This window comes from Apis laboriosa, unplaced genomic scaffold (assembly GCF_014066325.1).
Source record: "Apis laboriosa isolate Shangri-la unplaced genomic scaffold, ASM1406632v1 scaffold35_cov144, whole genome shotgun sequence".
NCBI lineage: Eukaryota > Metazoa > Arthropoda > Insecta > Hymenoptera > Apidae > Apis > Apis laboriosa.
In genome coordinates, this window is record NW_025222966.1 from 715,510 (window position 1) to 739,801 (window position 24,292).

Here is a 24,292-nt window from a genome sequence, read left to right on the forward strand (position 1 = left end):
AAATATTCCAAACTTTCTAATCTCAACAAATTATCGATACAGATCCGTTCAAGCAACCATGCTACCAATTCCATCAAGAGGATGTATACATGGCGAATCACCAGTACCAACCAAACCCCATGCAAAACCCGAAAAGCTCTTACCTGCCAATATTTCAACAAACATATCCCAATATACCTACATCTACAAACGTACAAACACAACCAAATTACACTATCCTCCCACAAAATGTTCTTGACCAGATACGCAACTGCGTGAATGGGGCGAGTTCCATATTTATTCTGCCGGCCACCTGTCACCAACAAGCCAGTCAAACCGCTCAAGGAAACCCAATACACCAGCAGACAACAGCACAATTGACGAATGTCAATCCATCACAACCAATCTCCTATCCACCCTCCTTCTATCCCTATCCTATCCCTATGCCTATCTACAACTCGTTTGGACAACCTCGCGTTCATTGCTCGCATTGTTGGCAAAACAGACAAGCAACCGGCAAGGGCTATCCCCACGGATGCTGCTGCCACATGCTCAAGGTAGAGGAGGAGCATCATTGCACACCTACAGACGATGACACTATTTGCTCGAAACGGAACTGTCCAGCTTCCATAAGTCTTCAAGCATTGGCATCGCAATTTTTGACACTTCCAGGGATTATATCTTGTTGCGCTACACGTTTGATCCTGAGGAGAATACCTGGCTCTAATATAACGACCACCATGGAGGAGACGATGGAGAAGGCCCAAATGTGTCTAAATACCCTTAACAAGGAACAGTTGCTGTCCGAAGCGAGGAGCGCGCAGCAGTTGAACGCTTTGATCAATCTCCATATGACCACGAATCCACCGGCGAATATTATTCCGTTGCTCACGCTGGTGCAGGTGAAGGTGAACGTGCTGAAGGCGCAGGTCGAGAGTTTGATCAACAAGAAGGTGATGGAGTGTCAGGGATATGGGTATGAGGTGGGTTTCGTTTTGTTAAGCGATTTGTATAAGGGGCCTTGTTGGGTTTTACAAAGACGGACCTTCAGATTAAATTAGAAATTATTTCTTCTGGTTCAAGAAAATTAAATTTAGGTTTAAGTTGTAATATAAGAAATGTCCTGTGTTTTTGTATTTATCTATTGCATTGTATCTGTTCGAGAATTAAATTATATACATATATATCTGTATAAATATATTTTACTCCATCTCTCATTTAATTTGATTTCATTTTACTCGTAAAAATCATTTTCAATAAGAATTCATGCCTTCTTCACCCTTACCATCTATCTTTCTTCGCTCCTGATAATCCCAATGAGACATCAACATCGTTCAAATTCGTTTCACAAAATATCATCGTATCTAATTACACGTGCAAAACTCAATCAAATTATATGCCGAATCATCCCCGTTCACGTAATTTTTAACGAAGAGAAGCTGCGAATAATAATAAAAATATATTCTTTCTTCACGAGCATCCCTTCCTTCGTTCCCATTCCGTTCACCACCTCGTCTATCGATGTTTCCAGGTGGAAACCGCCGGCCCCATAGATCCAGCCGTGCTCTGCACCAAGACGAACGAGGAGTTGCGACACCTGCTCGCCGTCTTGAGGCAAAAGGAAACCGACGAGCAACTTAACGTGAACTACTCGCCTTATAGCTCGCAAAGAGTGATCGCCGAGAGCCGTTTAATCACCGTCCGAGCGAAAATCCGGCAAGTGGAGATGGAATTCGATAGAAGGAGAAGTGTCGCGATACCCCTGCCTCTGCCCACCCTCACCTCGAGAGCCATCCAACAATTCTCCGAATCCAGATGCATGTTCGGTATCGCGGACGCGCATCTGTTCGAGCCTTACGTGCAGGGCAAGATATTCGAGTCGCCCGATCCGTTTTCACACTGCCCACGCAGCCATAAGAAGCTTTGCCTGCAACCGCGTGAATATTTCCAGGATTCAGTATGCATAAGGCGAAATGTTAAAATAAGGGATACGTCTGATACTGGAACCGCGATGCATAAAGACACGGGGACTGGGGAGAGTGGTGCGAAGAGTACAAAGGAGAAAGGGGTTGAATCGAAGTCGAGCGTGGAGATCTGCACCTGTGAGACGACTTCGTCCGAGGAGAGCATTGATGAGGATAAAAAAAAACTCCAATTAAATATCGACCAAAAAGGAAACGCGTATAATGTGAAATGTGCATCGTTATTGAAACTGCCGCCCCACATCGTTACGAGAGTTGAGGTTTGCAAGGCTGGAGAGTTGAAAAAGATGAGGAAAGAAAGAGAAGAAACGGATGAGAGTGCGAAAGATGATGAAAACGAGAAGGTTTGTGAAGTAAAACCGATAGATACGAAGATTGCTCGTAGCAGTGAAACGACTAAAATTGAGAATGAGGTTAAAATGTTAAGAATTGAAAAGAAGTCTGAAATTATTGGGCCGATTCAGATAAAGATTAAAAGTAGGGAAAGTGTGAGAACGTGTAAAACCAGTAAGGCTGATGTGTCAAAGAAGAAGGTGTTTGATTGTAAATATATTTCTATTAAGGAACCAGAAGAAAGTGAGGAGCATGATAAAAAGAAGATATTTCATGTAATCAAGGAAAGAAGAAAAGAGAGCCAAAAAACGAAAAAAGTTACATCGGAACCAAATTTAGAATTAGAAAGCATAGAAAAAGATGTTTCAATAAAGGATAAACCAATAGAAAAAACAACTAAAGCCAGTGAAACTGATGTGTTAAAAAAGATGGTGCTTGATTATAAATACATTTTTATTAAGGGACCAGAAGAAAGTGAGGAACATGATAAAAAAAAGATATTTCATGCAATCAAAGAAAGAAGAAAAAAGAGTCAAAAAGCGAAAAAAATTACATCGGAACCAAAATTAGAATTAGAAAGTATAGAAAAAGATGGTACAGATGTTTTAATTAAGAATGAACCAGTCGAAAAAATGACTAAAGCCAGTGAGATTGAAGTGTCAAAGAAGCAGGTGCTTGATTGTAAATATATTTCTATTAAGGAACCAGAAGAAAGTGAGGAGCACGATAAAAAGAAGATATTTCATTTAATCAAAGAAAGAAAAAAAGAAAGTCAAAAAACGAAAAAAGTTACATCGGAACCAAAATTAGAATTAGAAAGCATAGAAAAAAATAATGCAGATATTTCAATTAAGGATGAACCAATCGCAAAAACCAATAAAGCCAATGAGATTGAAATGTCAAAGAAACAAGTTGATTGTAAATACATTTCTATTAAGGAACCAGAACAAAGTGAGGAGCATGATAAAAAGAAGATATTTCATGCAATCAAAGAAAGAAAAAAAGAAAGTCAAAAAACGAAAAAAGTTACATCGGAACCAAAATTAGAATTAGAAAGCATAGAAAAAAATAATGCAGATATTTCAATTAAGGATGAACCAATCGAAAAAACCAGTAAAGCGAATGAGATTGAAGTTTCAAAGAAGCAAGTGCTTGATTGTAAATACATTTCTATTAAAGAACCAGAAGAAAGTGAGGAGCACGATAAAAAGAAGATATTTCATGTAATCAAGGAAAGAAGAAAAGAGAGTCAAAAAACGAAAAAAGTTACATCGGAACCAAAATTAGAATTAGAAAGCACAGAAAAAAATGATGCAGATGTTTCAATTAAAAATGAATCAGTCGAAAAAACAACTAAAGCCAGTGAAACTGATGTGCTAAAGAAGATGGTGCTTGATTACAAATACATTTTTATTAAGGAACCAGAAGAAAGTGAGGAGCACGATAAAAAGAAGATATTTCATGTAATCAAGGAAAGAAGAAAAGAGAGTCAAAAAACGAAAAAAGTTACATCGGAACCAAAATTAGAATTAGAAAGTACAGAAAAAGATGATGCAGATGTTTCAATTAAAGATGAATCAATCGAAAAAACAAGTAAAGCCAGTGAGACTGATGTGTTAAAGAAGATGGTGCTTGATTACAAATACATTTTTATTAAGGAACCAGAAGAAAGTGAGGAGCACGATAAAAAGAAGATATTTCATATAATTAAGGAAAGAACAAAAAAGAGTCAAAAAACGAAAAAAGATACATCGGAACCAAAATTAGAATTAGAAAGCATAGAAAAAGATGATACAGATGTTTCAATTAAAGATGAACCAATCAAAGAAACCAGTAAAACTGATGTGTTAAAGAAGAAAGTACTTGATTATACATACATTATGGAACCAGAAGAAAATGACGAGCATAATAAAAAGAAGATATTTCATGTAATCAAGGAAAGAAAAAAAGAAAGTAAAAAAAAAAAAGAATTTACATCAGATCATACAAAAGTAGAATTAGAAAATTTAGGAAAAGATGATACAGATGTTTCAATTAAAGATGAATCAGTTGAAAAGATAAAATTTGCTTATTTTCCTTTCAAAAAACTGGAAAAATTAAAAAAATCAATTTCGTTTTCTACGTACGCTCCAGACAAAGAAAACGCAAAAAATGATGAAGTTGCAAAAGATGATGAAATTGCAAAAGATGATGAAGTTGCAAAAGATGATGAAGTTGAAAAAGATGAACATAACGAATTCGAAAAAACAAAGAAAAATGCAAAGAAAAAAAATGTACAGTTCGTTTCTACAATGACCCACATAAAATATGATAAAAATTTTGGCGATTTTTACGGATGGGATATTAAAGATTATTCGGTTCAAACGACTGAAAATCAATGCAAAGAAAACGTTGAATGTGATTCATTGAAGAATGTTAGTAAAGAAAATGAAACTGAAGACGATGATGTATATTTTCTTTCAAAGAAAGAAAATTGCTCGATTGTATCTGGTAATCAAAAATGTGAATCAATAGTCCCAACAGTTTCGAGTATCGAAATGAGCAATAAAATTGAAAAATGTACAATTGTTGAAAAAATGTTTCCAAAGAATTGTCGAATAAATGGTAAGTAAATATTACGATAAATATCTTCTGCATTCTAGAACGTATTATATTTATTAAAATAGGATGTTAAAATAATATATAGATATAAAAAGTTAATAATATAAAATATTTAAAAGTTTATATTATATTGATTTTAAATATAGTAATTTTATATTCGAATTAATTTTATTACATTTTTTATATTTTAAATAGTATAAAAAATTATTAAATACAAGAAATCATTACGATTTGTAGATGAGAAAACGGCAAATGGACTCAAGCAATTTCCACCATTGAAGTATGCACATCAAAAGATAGCAGAAACAACAGAAACTAATATCTCAGACAATACAGTCCATGAAAAAGAATCGAATTCCTCCAAGATCGTTTGCGATAGAAGTAGTTCTTATCATAGTATTTCAAGAATGGAAAATAATATTATTTCTGTGATATTCTCTAGGATTGAGAATCGATTCGCATCATTCAATTCGTTGTTAAGAAATATACCAAATTTCTACGACATTCTATCGAATTTTCATTTCCACAAATTGTCAAGTAACACTCACGATAAAAATATACAGCATTCGAATCGACAAATTACCAGAAATAAAAATAAAAAATCTCAGAAAGATGATTGGATTTTACTTCCCTCGAATGCTTATAGCGATCACAAATGCGACACTTCCGACGGAAATCGCATTTCGGTCGGTGAACAGTGTAATAATGTGCGTTTAGTGAAACATTCTATAATTGTGGATGAAGAAAAGAAGAATTATTTGCTTATTACGGGTTCCGTTAATAATCAATTTCGACAATTGTTGAAAAACGGTTTCGAACAACCTTATTATACTCGTAGAAGTATAGTGATAAGAAGTCGATTGAAAAATTCCAAAAATTCGAAACAGGAACATGTCCATCCTTTTACGATATTTAAGCGAATTAAAAAAAATAAAATTGACATGTCTCAGGCATCGTCGTGCATCGAACATCACTTAGAAACTAGAGAAAAATTGTTAGTCTTACCTAGAATACCGGAAGATATACAATCTCTATCTAATAGTGAACATAGAGATGAATTTGTAGCAATATTTAAAAACGAAATAATGCAACGAAACAGTAATTCTGATACTACTATTAACTACTCTAATGTTTCTAATGATTATTCATCAACTGAAAATGAGGTAATGAAGAATTTTAGTGAGAAATTTTAGTAGAAATAAATACAGAGATGTAAATTTGAACGAATATCACGATTTTATTAGCGTTTGGCAGTAAAGTATAACATTGGAGATTAAATAAAGAAGAAAAAAATAATGATATAAGACAAACGAATCTTTTACAAATTTTCTTTTTGTGCGAAATAAAAAATTCTCTTCGAACTATACCTCCCGTTGTAATAGTTGTACTTTTCTGAAACATCATACGAATGGCTCTCTAATCGCTGGATGTCTTTGGAAGACCCAACTATATCAATGAAAATGCAAATTTTTATTTGTATATACATAATATATGATTTATCCTCTCGATAAAAGAAAACATGAACATATACATTTCATAGTTGGAAATAATTAAAACCGATGAACGAATGCAGTATACCTTCTTCCATATTTTTATTAATTGTTAATGCTTCATTTGATGCTTGTTCTTCTGGTTAATGAACCACAATTTATTTCTATTGTTAGCTGTCTATTGAGAATCTTTAGAATCTGTAGTAACAATGCGACCACACAGGTAGAACGCATGAACACCCACGATATCGTACAGTTCAGTTTTTTGGAGGCCAGAATGAAAACTCTTAATATAATTCATATCATGTGCTATTGTCATATTCATCCGCATCAATGCAAAGGCATTCAATTTTTCAAATTCAGATACATTCGTGTATTATAAGCTATAGTTTGTCCAAGATCAATTAATTGATCAAAATCAAATTGAAGAAAAAAATCCTTTATTATAGCACGTAATATTTATTCCACTATATTGTTTATTTTGAAAATGAAAAACATAAATATAAAGACATAATGTAAACTTAAGCTTTGTCGTAAATATATATGAAAATAATTGATACATTTCATAAGTTTGAAAAAGAAAATATGCTTTAGTTTATCTCAAAAAAATGATATTGAATAATCAATAAATTTTGAACAAACTTTAGCGAATTCATTCAATTTATGAATATCGTATCGTAAACTTGTTATTCAATATGTATATACATATACACACATACATATATATACATATTAAATTTCTTATAAGCTAACAAATTTATCATCAAATTTATAATAAGTAAAAAATAAAAGAATCTAACACACTGGTCGCATTCATAAAAGTTTAACGCTGTTTTGTAATAAAGTCTCGCTTATATATTAAATTACACAGGATAATTATGAAATAATGTCTTTCACACCACACTATAAATACGATGCTGTTTAAAAAATATAATATGACAAACTGCAGTTTCAGTATTCAACGTAAGAATATGAAAAATATCAAAGCAGTGAAAACTGATATTCTATACGGATTATATTGGATGTGAAATATATATATATATGTCGTGACATATCCACAAATGTTGGTTTTTATAATTGCAAAATATATTGTTATGCAAAAAAAAAAAAAAAAAAACAGGTCAAAAATATAACGCCATTAAAAAAATTTTAGGTACTGGATTAGAGCCATATACATTATATTACATACTATAGAAGTTATAAACGGACTGACAGCTTATAAATACGCTATATATTTATTACAGCTATTCACTACTTTCAAACTAGACACGTACATTTGCGAAACAGATCTAGTATATCCTTATAAAATTATTTCTTACAAAGCTCCGTTTAGTTAAGACAGTTTTTATTTCGAATATTGCAAGTAATGAAAGAATGCGAGGAACTGAGTATATTAGCTTTGATTTTCTGATTTCTGTATCCTGATAGAAATTATGTATATAAATATAATTAGATATTAAAAAACGAAATATTATTAAAAGGAATATTATTTGCTCAAAATAAAAAGCATTGCATACCAATTGTTCACAGTTTTTTTAACAAATTATTTATTCAATGATTCAATATTGTTATATTTTTTTCTATTTCGCTTGAAGCTTTCTATCATCTACGAATAAATATCATTAGTCCGTTATAACCATTGGAAAAAGTATTAAATAAGTCGTGGCTCTTATATTACAAAGGAAGATATAGAATAACACGAAAGGTCTATGATTTAATTATTTTAAATATATAATTATCCGATCTTTCTATATCATTGCATGGTGCAATTAAAATATGGACATTCGTATAAAATAACCACCTTAAAAATTTAAAACAAACAATATGCACAATCCGTGTTAAATCTTCTAACCAATATCAATCTGTACTTGAAATATTAATTCTTATTTTCCTTTTCTGACAATCGGATATGTACAAAAGTATTTACAAATACATTTACATCGCTAATATATATTCAAATATCTCACGAGATAACTTAAATAATTGTATATAATGGTTTCAATAATTTAGTCAAAAATTAATACTTCCTATGATAAATCTTTGATTAAAAAAAACTTATATAACTAACAAGTACTTGTAATCTACATTTGCTATAATACGATACAAAGATCTCTGTGACAAATAGTTGATAATAAAAATCTAGTTATCTTTTTCTCTTCTATCGTTACATATAAGTGAAAAAATTCGAATATCCACCCTTATATAAGTTAAGTCCAAAAGATTATTTTATAATAGATATTTGTAGTGAATAATTCTTCATCTTTAAATTCAGTTCAATGTAAGGCGCTTCTTACACTTGGAAATATATTTCGAGTCATAAAAATGACAAAATTATTCAAAAATCACGAGATTAAACAGTTTTATAAAAACTGCCGTTCTCGACTTTATAATAATGTGACTGTAAAAGAAAATATTTAAAAAAGATAAAAAAAAGAAAAAAAATAAAATATTTAAATTCTGAATATCTTTTCAAATACTACCTGAATTTCGGATGTACAAGTTGAACTTCTTTTATTCAAGAATTACAACTTGGCCAAAGGCACGATTGATGTATGTTAATTTATGTATGCAAATTATTTTCATACAAGAAAAAACTAAAAATATATATCTTTAAAAATAATATTAATGATAATAATATTAATAATAATAATAATAATAATAATAATAATAATAATAATAATAGCAATAATAATAACAATAAATACAAGCAATGTAGATGCTACTTTTGTACAATAAAAATGTACAATAGAAAATTGTTTTTTCTAGCAAAAAGTATTTAGAGCCACTACTTTTGCCCCAGATTTAAAAAAAGTTCCAAAAACGCTAATTCCATTTTTTTCTCTATCTTTTCTACATTAATCTATGATGATAAGTAGCATTTTTTTTCTTTTTTTTCTTTCTTTTTTTTTTTTTTTTTTTTTTTTTTTTTTTTTAATTTACACCTTTGGTGTATTCAGCTTTTAGTTGACCCAATACAAGTTTTATATCGTAAAAAGTAGGTCGTTTTTCAGGTTGTAAGTCCCATGCCTAATAAAAATAATATTTATGCAATATCAATATGTAAAACAATTTTTTATAAAATCATTTTGAAAATTTTGATACATACTTGTCTCATAATATCATAAACTTCATGCGGACAACCATCTGGTGGCTCCATTTTATATCCCTTTTCTACACATTTTACAACATCCGCTAATGGCTGAAATCAAAAAAAAAAAAAAAAATCGATTAAAATAACTAATGTAAATATAACAAGAAAATAGATAAAAAATTATACTAACAATTCGTGGATATGGTACACGTCCAAAGGAATAAATTTCCCATAAAAGTATTCCAAAACTCCACATATCAGACTTATTTGAAAACTTCTAAAAACACAGAAATAGAAATAGCAAATTGAGTATAAGTTGTAAAATTGTATAAATATCGTAAAATTTTGATACTGAGCGATCGTTTTTTAAAAAACGATTTACATTTTGCTTTAAAGCCTCTGGTGCAGTCCATTTGATGGGAAGTTTTCCTCCTTCGAGAGAAAAATTTTCATCCCGTGCTAAACCAAAATCTGACACTTTTGCCGAATTATCCTCCGCGACGAGAACGTTTCTCGCGGCCAGATCTCTATGTACTACGTGTCTAGATTCTAAATATGCCATACCTGCGCACGTGTCGCTGAAAAAGAATAAAATATATATTTAAAATCATTCAATTCTTTTTAACAAAACATTTAAAATGTAATGTACTGATTTTAATGAAACTAAACAAATAAACAGAAAATAATTAAATTGTGTACAATAATTTTTTTAGTTAAATTTATCTTTTGAAATTGATTGTTATAGGAATCGTGTGATGAAATGATTGATATTAGATAGTATAAACTTTATACATATATACATTCTTTTATCTTGAAATTATGAAATTACTATTCATAACGATTATTCATAATGAATAAAATTTTATTATTATTTTCATAAGAAACGCAGGCAAACTATATATGCTAATCATTCATCTGTATCAAAGTTTTCATAGAAATCAGCACATGATACTTAGCATATTTCTCCAGTGAAATATAAATCCAATTCTACGTACTACGCGAAGTTGATCTGATCTTTCTTAGAAACATGCAATCTTCCTCTTGATCTCAAGTAATCCACCAGGGATCCTTTGCTCATATATTCCGTAACCAGGTACATGTGTTGATTATTGAAAACAAGGCCGAGCAGTTTGACTAGATTATCGTGGATCAACGAAGTCATCAAACTTGCTTCAGCCAGAAACCTCTGTGCCGCCTCACTGTTGTCTTTTAGCATTTTCACGGCGACCCTTTCGCCTCGATAAACGCCCAATAACACGTCACCGAACTCTCCTTTCCCGATACATTCCCTCAATTCTAACTCGTGGGTCTGTATTACCCAACCAGCCTTTACGAAAGCTTTTAAATCCACACAGAAATCCTGTTTGCCTTCTTTCGGTAAGGATTTTGTCAATTGCGTACACAATCCATCCGCATCCTGTTCATAATGCTCGACCAGCAAGGCCAAATTTTCGAAAAACTCCTCGTCGTCGATAGTCAATTGATTGTTCTTATATTTCACTCTGTAATGTTGTACACGACCCTGATAACACACGCACAGCGTATAGTCGCCGGGGAAATTCGTCGACTCCCGGACTAGGAACAGGCCGTCCTCGCGCGGCCGCAACAATCGTTCGGCAGTTTCCCTTGATATCTTCCCGTGGAACCATCTGAAACGATGATCATTACTTATATAATTCGATGATCATTACTTATATAATCTTACTTATTACTCATTACTTATATACTCATTATTTATATAATCAAACATTATTTCGATGAAATTTTTTCAAATCGTAGATTTAATTATATTCATTTTTAAAATAAGAAAAACCTATACATATAAAATTATGTATTAGGATAAAACAGAATATATCTAATTCAAAAAATCAAGTTACATTTAGCAATTAATCTTCATCATATTGAAGTTTTATTTTCAAAGTTATTTTTAATTAATTAAAAAGATATATTACTAATCAGTAAATAAAATTACATAAAGAAATGAAGATGTAAGACTTTAAATATATAATTTTGTACAGTTTTTCTTACAATTAGTTCGATGAAAAATGTAGAGAAGCAGATAATAAACAAAACATTAATCAAAACGATTAAAGGATCATGTTTCATATTTGAATTAAAAAAAAATTTTGTTCAAATAGAGTTTTTTCAAGAAATTCAAAAATAAATTTTGGAAAAATTAAATTATTGTTTAAATATTTTTCATACTATATTTTAATTCTCTTTATTTTCTCTTAATTTATATTAATATCAATTATATAATTTATCATAATTTTATCAATTCAATGATATTTTTATAAGTATATATAGTATGTATTTATAAAATAATATAATAAATCTTATAATAAATCTTCTTAGAGAAAATAGAAAAATATAGAATTGATTGATTCTCCAATCGTTTGCTCAAACAGTGGTGTCATCTCGCGTGTGCAAGGAACAACAAATACGTACGGCATAGCGTTCAGTTTGACCTCGTGCCTCGGATTCACCGATAACGCAGCAGGATTGCTAGGATTCGTGACATTCGAAGTGAGGATTACCGGCGTTGATCCGGTATTCATGTGACTGGTTATATTAGGAGTGGTGACGTTCGAATGCGTAGTCATCGTCGGTGATACTGGATGGGACGGAATGTTACTTGCAGATAAGTTGGAAGGAACGTTGTGTTGCGTGCTATTTTGTATAAGGGGATGGGACGTTACGTTTGAGGGGATCGTATGGTGATTTTGATTGCCATCGAGCTTCGCTTGCCGCGCTGGCGCTGACACATTCGGGTATCCACCACCCGCATTGTGATACGTTGGCATCGCAACTCCCGCAGTGGCTTATGCGAATCCTGCAAACGACGCAAAATCATTTTAACCTCACTTTCATTGCCAAAATGTATGCATTTTTTTCATTTCTTGATTATGATAAATATAGACTGTATTTCGCAAGCATTTCATTTCTTTTTAACATTTTGCAGGCAATATTTACTACTGCATATTGCAAATGAGAAAAAAAAGTTTGATATATAATTTCCAATTAATTTCTCTTTTCTTCGTAACATCATCATTTCAATTTTTTCTTCTTAATTAGATATTTAACTTTAATGAGACAAATAAAATTTAACTTAATGTTATTTTCATATTTATCATAATATTTGGAAGAAGCGTTAATAAATGAAATATAAATAATAAAATAAGAAAAATTGTAATCATAGAATTGTTGATATATTTAAAAATAAAAATTGTAAAATTTAAATCATTAATCATCTTCAAAATATTTAGTCATCAATGAAAAATCATAGCAAAATCAGAATTTCTTTGATATTATTAGTATGATAATTTGCTTAAACATTCATAAATACACTTGCTCTCGCAGCAAACATTAATCAAACGTGACACTGTACGTCGTATAAGGCGCGTTTGCGTGTGATCTTCGTATGTTAACATGGGACGGTATATATCGTTAACCAATACGTGAATGCAAAAGAAAAAGATAAGAAAAGAGCAGGGCTATCGTGTATCTCTCAAAAACAAAATCAACAGTTAAACCACATGTTCTCGAACCAAATCCCCCACGATGAGACAAATCTTTATGATCGTTACTTGAGAAATCAGATAGCTAAAGCTTGTTTTCTGGTAAATGTGACATACTGAATGCTAAGACATTTCTTGATAAATAGAAATCAAAAATAATAATTACTTTAAACATTATTACGAAAAAATTGAAAAAAGTTAATATTCATTAAAATTAATATTCAAAAAAAATAATAATCATTAGATGTTAAAAAAATTAAAAAAAAAAGAATAATGATTGAAAAATATTAATTTTTATTAAATATTTTAATAAATTCATTTTTTTTCATTGAAAATAATGAAAATTTATTTCGTTTACGCCATTATATTATATCATTATATTATAATGTTCATATGATAATATATATAATATATTATATTATAATAGAATGAAATTGTTTTAAATTAGAAACAATATTTATCGATAATGAAACTAACAACTGATCGAAATTGTTTTTGATTAGAAATAATATTTATCGATGATGAAAATATTTTTTAATTACGAAATAATTTTAGATTAGAATAACTATTATTGATAATAATATTTTTTTAATATTGGTAATCATTATCGATAAAAGAAAATTATTTTAGGTTAGAAATAATTCTTTTAGTTGAAAGATAGATTTAGAAATAATTAAAATTATTATAAGAATATTTTCATAAAAATTATTTAATATAAAAAAAGCTCTTATATATGTAAATAATTTTTCTACAGAAATAACAAAGAAAAAATTTCAATAATTAGTAATAATCAGTTAAGTTAATAATTTTTTTAAATAATCTTATATTTTTTTCATTATAAGAATAACATTATTTAATGGAAACTCGATAACCTGTTACAGTTATTCGAAATACAAAATTAAATTAAATTAAATTAATGAAATTCTCTTTTTCTCAACGTGTTAATTATACATTTACGTTAAATCCATTAATATTTTGTCAGAAATTAAAGACGAAAAACGCTATCCTGTCGCAACTGGTCGAGAAAAACGAGCACGATATATACAATGCGCACCATATTTAATCGTGCATCCGTGGTGACTGAGGTGAGCATTTAATCAGCTAGTTAGTTTAAGTGGCCATTGTTCCAACGCGCGCACTATCCACTCGTTCCGTCCGCATTATAATGCGCTAGACTCAACGATAGACATTGGACATGCGTGAGAGGTGAATCATTCCGCGTGTATTTTCGAAACGGCCGGCAAACCAACGCGAATGTACATTCATGTCCATTACAAGCATCGCCACTCAAGCCAACCTCTCGTCCGGTTTCCTCTATTCACGTGGATTCGCGCAACGTCCTTAACCTCATAACACGTTAACTGAAGATTGAAGATTAAATTTTCATATTCTACAATAATGTATGTAAATAAATTATTTTCATATTATATCTGTATATATATTATAAAAATTTGCATGTCTTATTAAATTAATATATTTTTCTTTTTTTCATTTTTTTCAATTTTTTATTTGTCTTATATTCAAATCGTGATCATATGAAATAATATTAAATAAAAAATAATATAATAATATAAATTTTAGATATTGTAGATTCTACAATGTAAAATATCCCTTCAGTGATAAAGCATAACATTTAATCCGCCAATGCAATGTATGGAAATCTAATAAATCCTTGAAAAATCTTATCATTGGGCATTATTTTTTTTTAACATTATTGTATAATATTTAAATTAATAGATTATTAAATATTTAATATTTCTTGAATTTTTTTCAATTTTTTGAATCAATAGAAATTTGTAAATTTATTAAAATTTATGAAAATATAATTTACGATAAAATCAAGATACACAATTTACTCAAAAGAAAGGACATAAAAATGAAAACATTTTGTGATAAATGATATATAAAAATATACTTAAGATATGTGTATCCAAAATATACGCATTATGCTTTAAATCAAATTTTGCAAAATAGACAGATAATTACTCTGATTTATTATTTATTATAAAATTATAATTTTATAAAAGTTGTTTACTTATTGATATTTTATTAATATAAAAAGAAATGTGAATGATTATATATTATATAATCTATATTCCATGTTTTTCTATATATATCTGTATATATATCATGATAAATGATATATTATTTTGAGAATCAGGGATTAATCTACATAATATATTTATGTTTCAAAAGTTTATATACGAACTAATAAGTTAAACTTGAAAAAAATTATGAACAATATATAAAATCTGTTATTTAATTTTTCTTAAAACATTAAAAATCTTTGTATTTGTTGAAATAAAGACAAGATTAAAATATAAAAATTCGAAAGGAGTAGAATAAAATGATCTTTATTTTTTTCCAAACTGTATATTTTCATTTAAATAAATATTCCATTTCGAAATAAATTCATTTACTTACAATATGTTGGTTTCTCGAGATCTTTCAAGGTTATTTAAAGTGATTTACGACCATTATAATGCGTTTACGATTGTATCTGGTTTGTAGAGAAACATTTTACGCCGCAAAAAATCCACTACGTATTTCATTTGAGATCTCAATGTTTTCAAGCTCTATGAATAGATACATGTATATTTCCTATAACAGAAAATTAATATCTAATAAAATATTATATGATATATAAAGTATATGATATATAAAAAAAACGAATATAAAAAAATAATTTTCAATTATTAAGTTAATTTATGAAAAATTTAATATTAATGCTATTTTTTTGTAATATAAAATTATAATTTAAAAAAAGAAATAATAATAATAATTTAAATAATTATATAAAATAAAACAAGAAATAAAAAATATTTAAATTTGAATGATTAGAATAAATATAATTATTAAATATTCTTGTTTTACATAAAATGTAAAAACGTAACTGCGAAGATTCTGTTGCAAAAAATTTTGCTTGCATTATAAATATTGTGATTCATTATCTATATATATTTTCTTTCTAAAAAAATTATTATCATTATTAAGCATTTTTCTCAACAAATTTCGATTTGAAAAAATCGCATAATATTATAATAAAAATAAAAAGTTAAATAATTAAAATTTTTTATCGAAATATTTCGTGGTTCAAATATGCCACTTAAACATAACGAATATCAGCCATTGTGGTCGCCAGTATGCTTGCAAAGCAAGTCAGGGTTTAGATTACCATTTCCTATAAACTTTGCAGCGTTTTGTAACTGAGACACTTCGTGACACAGAGAAATATTGAAACGTTAGTTCAGCGGTTATGCTGCGGATTCGTGGATAAAACAATAGAAATCAAGACACAGAGATTGAAAATCTATTTTATATATGTTATAAGTAGTATAAACTAATTACTTTCGAACTTTTGTAAATAGGGTAAAACTTAAAAATAAATTATTAATTATAAATAAATTTAAATTATATCGATTTATATATATATATATATATATATATATATATATATATTTATATTTATATATTTATGAAATAATCTAAATTAATCTAAATTTATTATTTATCCGTTTTCATTTTTGTATTTTAATTTTATATTGCATAATAATTGAAGTAAGCATTTCTCAATTTATAGATATCTTTATTTGTATATCACGAAAAAAAATCATCAAAGAAATTTTTCTATAAAAAGTTCATTCGACAAAATTCTATCGGTTTCTGTAGCATAATCAGAATCGAAATAAATTTGTTGCACGAGAAAACATTGAATAATTCATTTGGAGTTTATCCTTGGTTGCAGTGTCTATGACGAGTACACTGTCACGTGAAAATATATATTGCGCCGGGCGAACATACTAATACGAGAATCGTCATTACATAAGTATGAACGTTTTATTGTCTGCTTTACGAATTTCGAATAAAACGTGTCACGTGTCCATTGTTGAATCAAACTTTCACGTGAGTGTCCTCTCAAACTGAATTCAACAAGTACTTTTAATCATCACTTCATCACATTACATTATCGAATTACCATATATTTTTGCAATTTCAATCTTTGATGTTTTAAATCTATACTTTTTTTTTTTATTTAATTTTTTGTATTCATATTTTCATTATTATTATAAATTCAAGATTTATTAATTACGAAACGATTAGTAATTTTTTGTGATATATTTTTTTTTATAAAAAAAAATATTTACTCAAAAATTAATCGAATTATATATTTATTTGCATTTATATAAATGCAATGTTTCATTTAATATATAATAAAGTGAACAAGCATTTTATATAATTCAATCATCAGCCAACCGAAAAAATAGATTGCAATGATTCAGAAAACCTTGACCAAATTTGATTAAAATAGAAAAATCTATTTATCTATCTTTCTCCAGCAAATTGACGATTAATTAATTTATTATGAAATTTTAAATCTTCATTAATTTTAAAAGAATCAATTAATGATCAAAACATTTGTTTTATAAGCGATGATTTCATTATTGAATAATGCAAAAGGAAAGAAAAAGAAATATAAACTAATCCTCATTGATAAATAGATTTGAAGAAATATATCAGCGACTTCTGCTTATAAAGCTAACATTCATTATGCAAGCTAAAACAAAAACAATTGAAATATGGAATGCAATCATGTATTAAACTTGAAACTATTGTCAATTGACAATTCTAACAATTTGTTGACAGTAATCGAAGCTGTAAAATTAACTTTCAATAATATTATTTTGAGTATAACTAATTGTAAGCATTTGAATATTAATTAACAAATTGACAAACAATCTTAGAGATTGACAAATAAACTTTATAATCTATGAATAAATTAAAATATTTTAATAAAATAACATAAGTTTTTTAACTTTATACACAATGATAACAAAAATTTTGTCGATAAAAATATTTTATTATATAAAATAATTTCGAAAAATTTTTACAAATTTTATTATATAAAAAAAAATGATTACTTTATTATTAATAATGATGTAAATAAAATTGAAGTATACAAAGAATACTCACAAAGAAAATAAAAAATAATCGAAGAAAAAAAATTATTTTTCAAAATATTGGATATTTTTGAAATTTATTGTTTAAATTTATTTTCTCATCCCATAATAAAAATTCATATATTTGTATTTTTATTTCATATTGTTGAAATAATACATTCTTGTTTTCGGCCACGTCAACGTCTGCCATGAATAGCAGCTAAAAGTTTAAACTTTCTTTTGGTATACGATAAGTGAATGTTTTGATGCGTTGTTTGGAAGTTCACCAATTCTTACAATTGAAAACATCTCGTGGGAACAGACAAGTTTTATCTATGCAAAACTACCAAAAGCCCGACGAATTTCTCACGAACGGTTCGTAAGGGAAGCCATCCTCTTAACTTGTTTCTTGTTAGTCATGGCAATTAGCGGGAGCGAACGGAAATTCGGCGACGTGGATCGCACGCATCAGCAACTCAACTAACGTCGAGACCAAAGGAAAGATATAACGTGACCAGATGGAATAATATGCAATTCAATTGCACACGAAGTACAGCTATTGGTAAAGATGAACAATTTTCGGTATTGATTAAATGTACTTCATCGTTGTTCCATCATTTTATTAATAATTCGAATATAATTTGACTTAAAAAAATTGTATGTTCCACTAACTATAAAATTAAATATTTTTAATTATAATTTTAATTTCTTAATTATATTAATTATAAATTTTATAATTTTATAATTTATGATATAGTGGAATTTTTATTCAATATTTTTTCGACAAGAAAATGTTTCTACTGCCATAGTTTCTCAATAAAGATTTTTTTTTCAAACTTTTATTTATTTATTGACTATTTTTTATTAATTCTTTTAGAAAAAATTAATTCTATATTCGTCTGTTTTTCAAGAATTAATTTTAATAATGAATATAGAGTTCAAAAAATTAAGATTGCAGTTCTCAACATTTTTCGTATTTTTAATAAAATTTAAAAGTACTTGATAATAATTTTTATTAATTATTATATTTTATTTCTATTTTTCTAATTATAATTCTTTCTGCATTCTTCTTATGCATTGTTTAATTTTTTTTTCAATTACTTATGATGTGTAATTGATATGCTAACATAAACATTCGATTCTCAATTTCGGCTCGTCGAATTTCATCGTTAACATAATATGTAAACACTCTATAGTAAAAAATAAGATATTATATATCATAATATACAAATTATTAATATAAAATATACGATTAATCATTAAAATTGACAATTAAATTCCATTCAGATATTTAAACTTTATTAAAAACACAAAAAAATATTACAAAGTGCGAATAGTTCTAATTTTTTGATCAAAAGTTTATTCAATATATTATATAATATATATTTATTTCAATAGAGAAAATTAATTATTAATATTATTAAAAATATATACAATCCTAGACAATCGAATATATCAAAATCGAGTAGATATCACATCACTCTTAATAAAGTTTCAAAGAACCCATTATCCTATCATAAAACTTAAGTACAAGCAACGAGTACTATCGACCGGAAGTATAGTTAAAACAGAGGGTAAACGAGTTTATCTCACGAGATTTTCATGATCGGAGAGGAAAATGACGCGATATCATGTATCGCGTGTTCGAGAGACGATGTAGCACGATATTACTCGCGTTTACACAAAATAGTAGCCTGTAGTCCTTGATTACGACCAATAAATCATGGAGTAGCATCGTTTGATAGCAAAGGCAAACGCGACTACGCGATATTCGTGGCGCGAATCAACTCGTTTTAAAGTTAAGCAATGGTTAACGATCGAACGTGTTATCGAATGGCTTAATTGAGAAGCCTCGCTAAATTCATCGTTTATGCTTTGAGAAAGTTGATTCGAAATAGACTGCTAATCCGATATTTAAGACAGTTCGTATATGGTATTCTATTTAAATCGTTTCTCACGAATATCTTTGAAATTGTTAATAATATTGAAAAATGTTTCAAATAAAATTTGAATAACAAAAAGAATATATAATTATATTTAAATCGATTTTATGTAATTTTTCGAAATTGTTAATGTTAAAAAATGTTTCAATGTAGAATTTGAATGGCACAATTTGAATGTAACTTGATGCATAACGTAACTACGTAACGTAAATAACGTATTTAAAATTTACATAACGTAAATAATTTTTTGTAGAATTTTTTTGTAGATTTTTTGTAGTATAAATGATATATAAAGGAATACGATATATTACGTTTATTACCCGAAATTAACTTTTTATTTAACAAACGCTAATTTTCATTTAATGAGTGTAATATTGGAATATCATGAACTATAATAAATTAATGAAAAAAAGACAAGATGTAAAGCAATAGAAAGGGCAAAGAATATCCAATTCAATTTTTAATGGAATCTTATGTATCTTAATAAACTTATATTAATAATATCAGAAAATTTATCAATTCTTGTAAAACATGAGATGATTATTAATTTCTCTATTATATTTGAAATTAATTAATTTCTCAAAATTATTAATAAATGTAACAAAATTTCTTATTTAATATCATATATGTATAATCTATTCTATTTCATGTTTTGTTCATATTATCCTATCTTACGACAAGAATAAATAAGACAAAGTTCTTCGTTTAAATTTGATCACGTAGACAATCTTGGACAGTAAATTATTTCTATAATTAAAATTCTAACTAATTAAAATTTTAATAGGCGAAGATTTTTTTCATTATGTAAAATGAATAAATAATGTACTGAAAAGATTAATTCTTTAGTTAACATATCTGAATGTGAATGTTCACTAAATGTCTCTCATTTGTTCCTACTTTCTCAAAAGTGCTGCTTTCAAAACTGCATACAATTTTTATTTGAAACAACTTTCATTGCGGTAAAATTAATCGAAATGATTATGTCGAATACTTAAAGATGCAATTACAGAAAAGAAGAAATTGCATTTTTTAACGAACTAGATTTTTTAAGAATTCATCAAAACAATCAAAGAACTATCAATCGATGATCTGAAACCCTCAGATAATTTTTAAATACGTTATAAAGAAAAAGATCTTGAACAATTTTTTATATACGTGATCAGCAGTAAACTTTAATTTTTAAAATATTTGCAAAAAATGATTGTTACTACTACATTGAAACTTATATTTATTTGTCGAGAGTTGAGTATTCCACAGCTTTATTCTATGTATATATACAAATATTACAATGATTCCTATTAGAAATAAATCGAAATTTAATTTTTAGATTTGTGAAACTCGTGAACAAATTTCAAATTTCATGAGTGTTACATCAATGGAAAAGTTTGGATGGAAAACTACAAGTACAATTAGTACGCTATATTTTCCGACGATAAATATCCTCGAAGAAGAATTAACCTAATATTGGAGGAGCGAAAAAGCAGCTAGTCACCAAAGAAACCAAGTGTCGTTCTCGTCATCAACAATAAATGTTGCACACGTAGGCCGTATCCCAAGAGAGGTTCGACGCTCGTTCTCCGTCCCGCCAAGGAAAACCGCAAGGTGCCTCGCCCCGTTCCACGCGTCTAAAGATATCAGCTTAACGAGAACGACAGAAAAAAAGAGTATAATGCTCGTGACTTTGCTCCAAGCCAGCCAAGCCAGGCAACCAGGACGAAGTGACAAACGCAAGGCGTGAAACGGTTGTACCGTAAAACGCGACTGATGCTTTCTTTCCAATTTGTAACCGAAGTTAATTAAAACTTATTATATCGGCGGTGGTACACCGATCTCTCGAGAGGATGCTCGCGTTAATTATAGTAATCAAGATTACTGTGACCGGCCAGATAGTTTATTATACGCCAAAGAGAATTCTAAATCTTGGCGAATGAAACTACTCTTCTTTTACGTTTATCATTTGTTATAGGATAATGTGTAAATTTATGGAATTTTTATTTGTCACTGTCGATTTCATGGAGCGAATTCTTATTGAAAAATTAGTTTGTTTTAGAGAATTAGGTCGTTGAAAGGAAATTTTCTATTTATAGAAATTGATTCGTTTGTTTTAATGTATGGAGGGACAAGTAATTTATGTATATAATAAGAATTTACTTATCCTCGATGAAAGAGGTTTCGTTTCGATTAATAAAGTTTCTATAAATGGAATTCTATTGACATTTATGTAATATAAAATTTATACAGATAATGATATATTTGTATTTATTAGGAATAATAGTTTTATTTTTTATTTTTCTTGTAATTAAATTAATAATTATAAATACTGATCAAAGTTTAATTTTAGAAATTGATATGTTTGAAATGTTTAATTTTAGAAATTGATTATGTTTGAAAATGCAATAAATAAATAGTTATAAATATTATTTTGCAATCAAAATGATAAACAATATTAATCCTGATTTAAAAATAAATTTAAATTATCGATTGAAGAAATTTCCTGAATGACACAAAAAAAAAGTCATATATGAAAATTCAAATTCCTATGAAATTAGCTATTATATAAGATATAGGATCTTCTGAAGAACCAATTAAAAAACTAAAATAAACAAAAGCTAATATACAAAAATGTATTATATATATTAAAGTTAATATATTAAATTATAATATGATTTGAGTTTACATTAGATGAAACGAGACAAAAACAGAATAAATCAATGATTTGCAACAGAGATAGAAACGTTCAAAATATCAACATTCTGTATATCTTAATTTTTCATTAATTAAATATATTTTTTAAAAATATTTTATGAATATTACATATTAAAATTACATATTAAATATTACATATTAAAAAGTTGTAATAAAAATATAAAAATATAACAAACATTTTGATTAACGCTTTAATCTAATATTTATCTTTATTTATTTAATTAATTATATAGTTTTAAATTAGAATATTTCAAAGATCTCATCTTTCATAAACTTAAAACTTATCTCTCAAACTTTTCTCAATTTTCATTAATTCTTAAATTTCTCGCTTCAATTTTCAAAATCCTTAAATATTCGCAACAAACTTGCTACTATCGAAGCGATAATATAGAGAGCAGTGAACAACCCTTGATAATTATTCACGTAACGTGTTTCAAGCGATACAGCGAAGTAAATCGATTCTGCGAGAAACGGGGTAGCCGATTGGAAAATCAGATGGTTCAAAGGAGTCGCGTGATTTCCGCAAGAGTTAACCTCAGCGACGAATTATTCATCTTCAATGATACAATGAGATTAACATTAAATAGAAAGAGATAGATCATAACTAAATAAAATAGTCGAAGAATATTCGATCGTCGAACTTGCGTGTTCCCCTTTTTTTCGCGTAATTTATGCAAAGTTTATTCGTACCGATGTCTCGTAACTGAACACTATTAATATCCCTGGCACGCGAGGACAGAAGCAAAACCGGGAAGAGAAAAAAAGAAGCTTGAAAGAAAGAGGAGGAGAAAGAAAACGAAGAAAAAGAAGAGAAAGAAAAAGAAGAGAAAGAAGAAGAAGAAGAAGAGAAGAAGAAGAAGAAGAAGAAGAAAGAAGAAGAAAGAAAGGGGAGAAAAGAAGGGAGCAAAGAGCACGCTCGACAGATTTGCTCGGTGTGTTTCTCTTTAACAGTACACGTTACTGTACCGTGACCCACCGTTTTCCATCTGGCGTTACTGCATTACCCCGCGGCAAGCTGCACACGTTTACGATTTCTTGCTCTGAGAAACGGTCACACTTTTTCCCCAGGAAGTGTAGCGATACCGCGTGAAAAACGAGGGAACCGAACGAAGAAATGAGGAAAAAATTTACTCCTTTGAGAAACGAATTTATTAGAACGGGAATACTTAATTATTATCTTTTATCTTTTAGTTGTGTGTAAGTATATGTTTATATATATATATATATATATTTGGAATATTTTTGAAGAGACGATTGTAAAGAAAAACAAATATAAAAGATAGTATATGAAAATATTGATTAAGATTTATTTATTAAGTTACAAGTAAATGAAATTATTTGAATTGGATGAAGTTGGATGAATATATTTTATAGATCAAAAAGAAAAAGAAAAGTTATATAATAAGTAACATTTTGAAAGAAAATTGGAGTTGTAGAAGTATTATGATATTTTCTGACGATTACTAGACATTGCTGGTCTAATTATACTTTGTAAATTATTGCATATTATTTATCTTTCATTTCATTTTGTTTTATTGTTATAACTTTTTAATGCTTCCAATACTATGTATGAGACATTTCTTTGTTATTTTGATCTATAAAATACACTGTCAAAGTTTGAAAAAAATTGGATATTTTATATAATATAATTACATTAGATATTAATATATCTATATTAGCTATTAAAATATTTGCAATCTATAATATAATCC

At 28.2% G+C, this 24,292-nt stretch overlaps 2 protein-coding genes across 3 annotated transcripts in view; one reads left to right on the top strand and one right to left on the bottom strand.

The window, feature by feature from the left end:
- On the top strand, window positions 1-9,303 carry LOC122715445 (titin-like). Its single transcript, XM_043937649.1, has 3 exons — window positions 1-962; window positions 1,511-4,898; window positions 5,133-9,303. Exons 1-3 carry the CDS (start codon window positions 90-92, stop codon window positions 6,086-6,088), a joined length of 5,217 nt encoding a protein of 1,738 aa, XP_043793584.1. The 5' UTR covers window positions 1-89; the 3' UTR covers window positions 6,089-9,303.
- LOC122715446 (tyrosine-protein kinase CSK-like) overlaps window positions 9,286-24,292 on the bottom strand; it is a 23,310-nt gene continuing 8,303 nt past the window's right edge. Inside the window, exons 3-9 of one of the 2 annotated variants that reach the window (XM_043937651.1) lie at window positions 15,419-15,595; window positions 11,925-12,309; window positions 10,472-11,125; window positions 9,859-10,054; window positions 9,667-9,753; window positions 9,492-9,584; window positions 9,286-9,412 (exon numbers count right to left, since the gene is read on the bottom strand). In XM_043937651.1, the coding sequence (XP_043793586.1) occupies window positions 9,317-9,412; window positions 9,492-9,584; window positions 9,667-9,753; window positions 9,859-10,054; window positions 10,472-11,125; window positions 11,925-12,280 (1,482 nt within the window). In that variant the 5' untranslated portion in view covers window positions 12,281-12,309; window positions 15,419-15,595 and the 3' untranslated portion in view covers window positions 9,286-9,316. The remainder of the gene's footprint in view (window positions 9,413-9,491; window positions 9,585-9,666; window positions 9,754-9,858; window positions 10,055-10,471; window positions 11,126-11,924; window positions 12,310-15,418; window positions 15,596-24,292) is intronic. The other variant, XM_043937650.1, reaches the window with a different exon arrangement.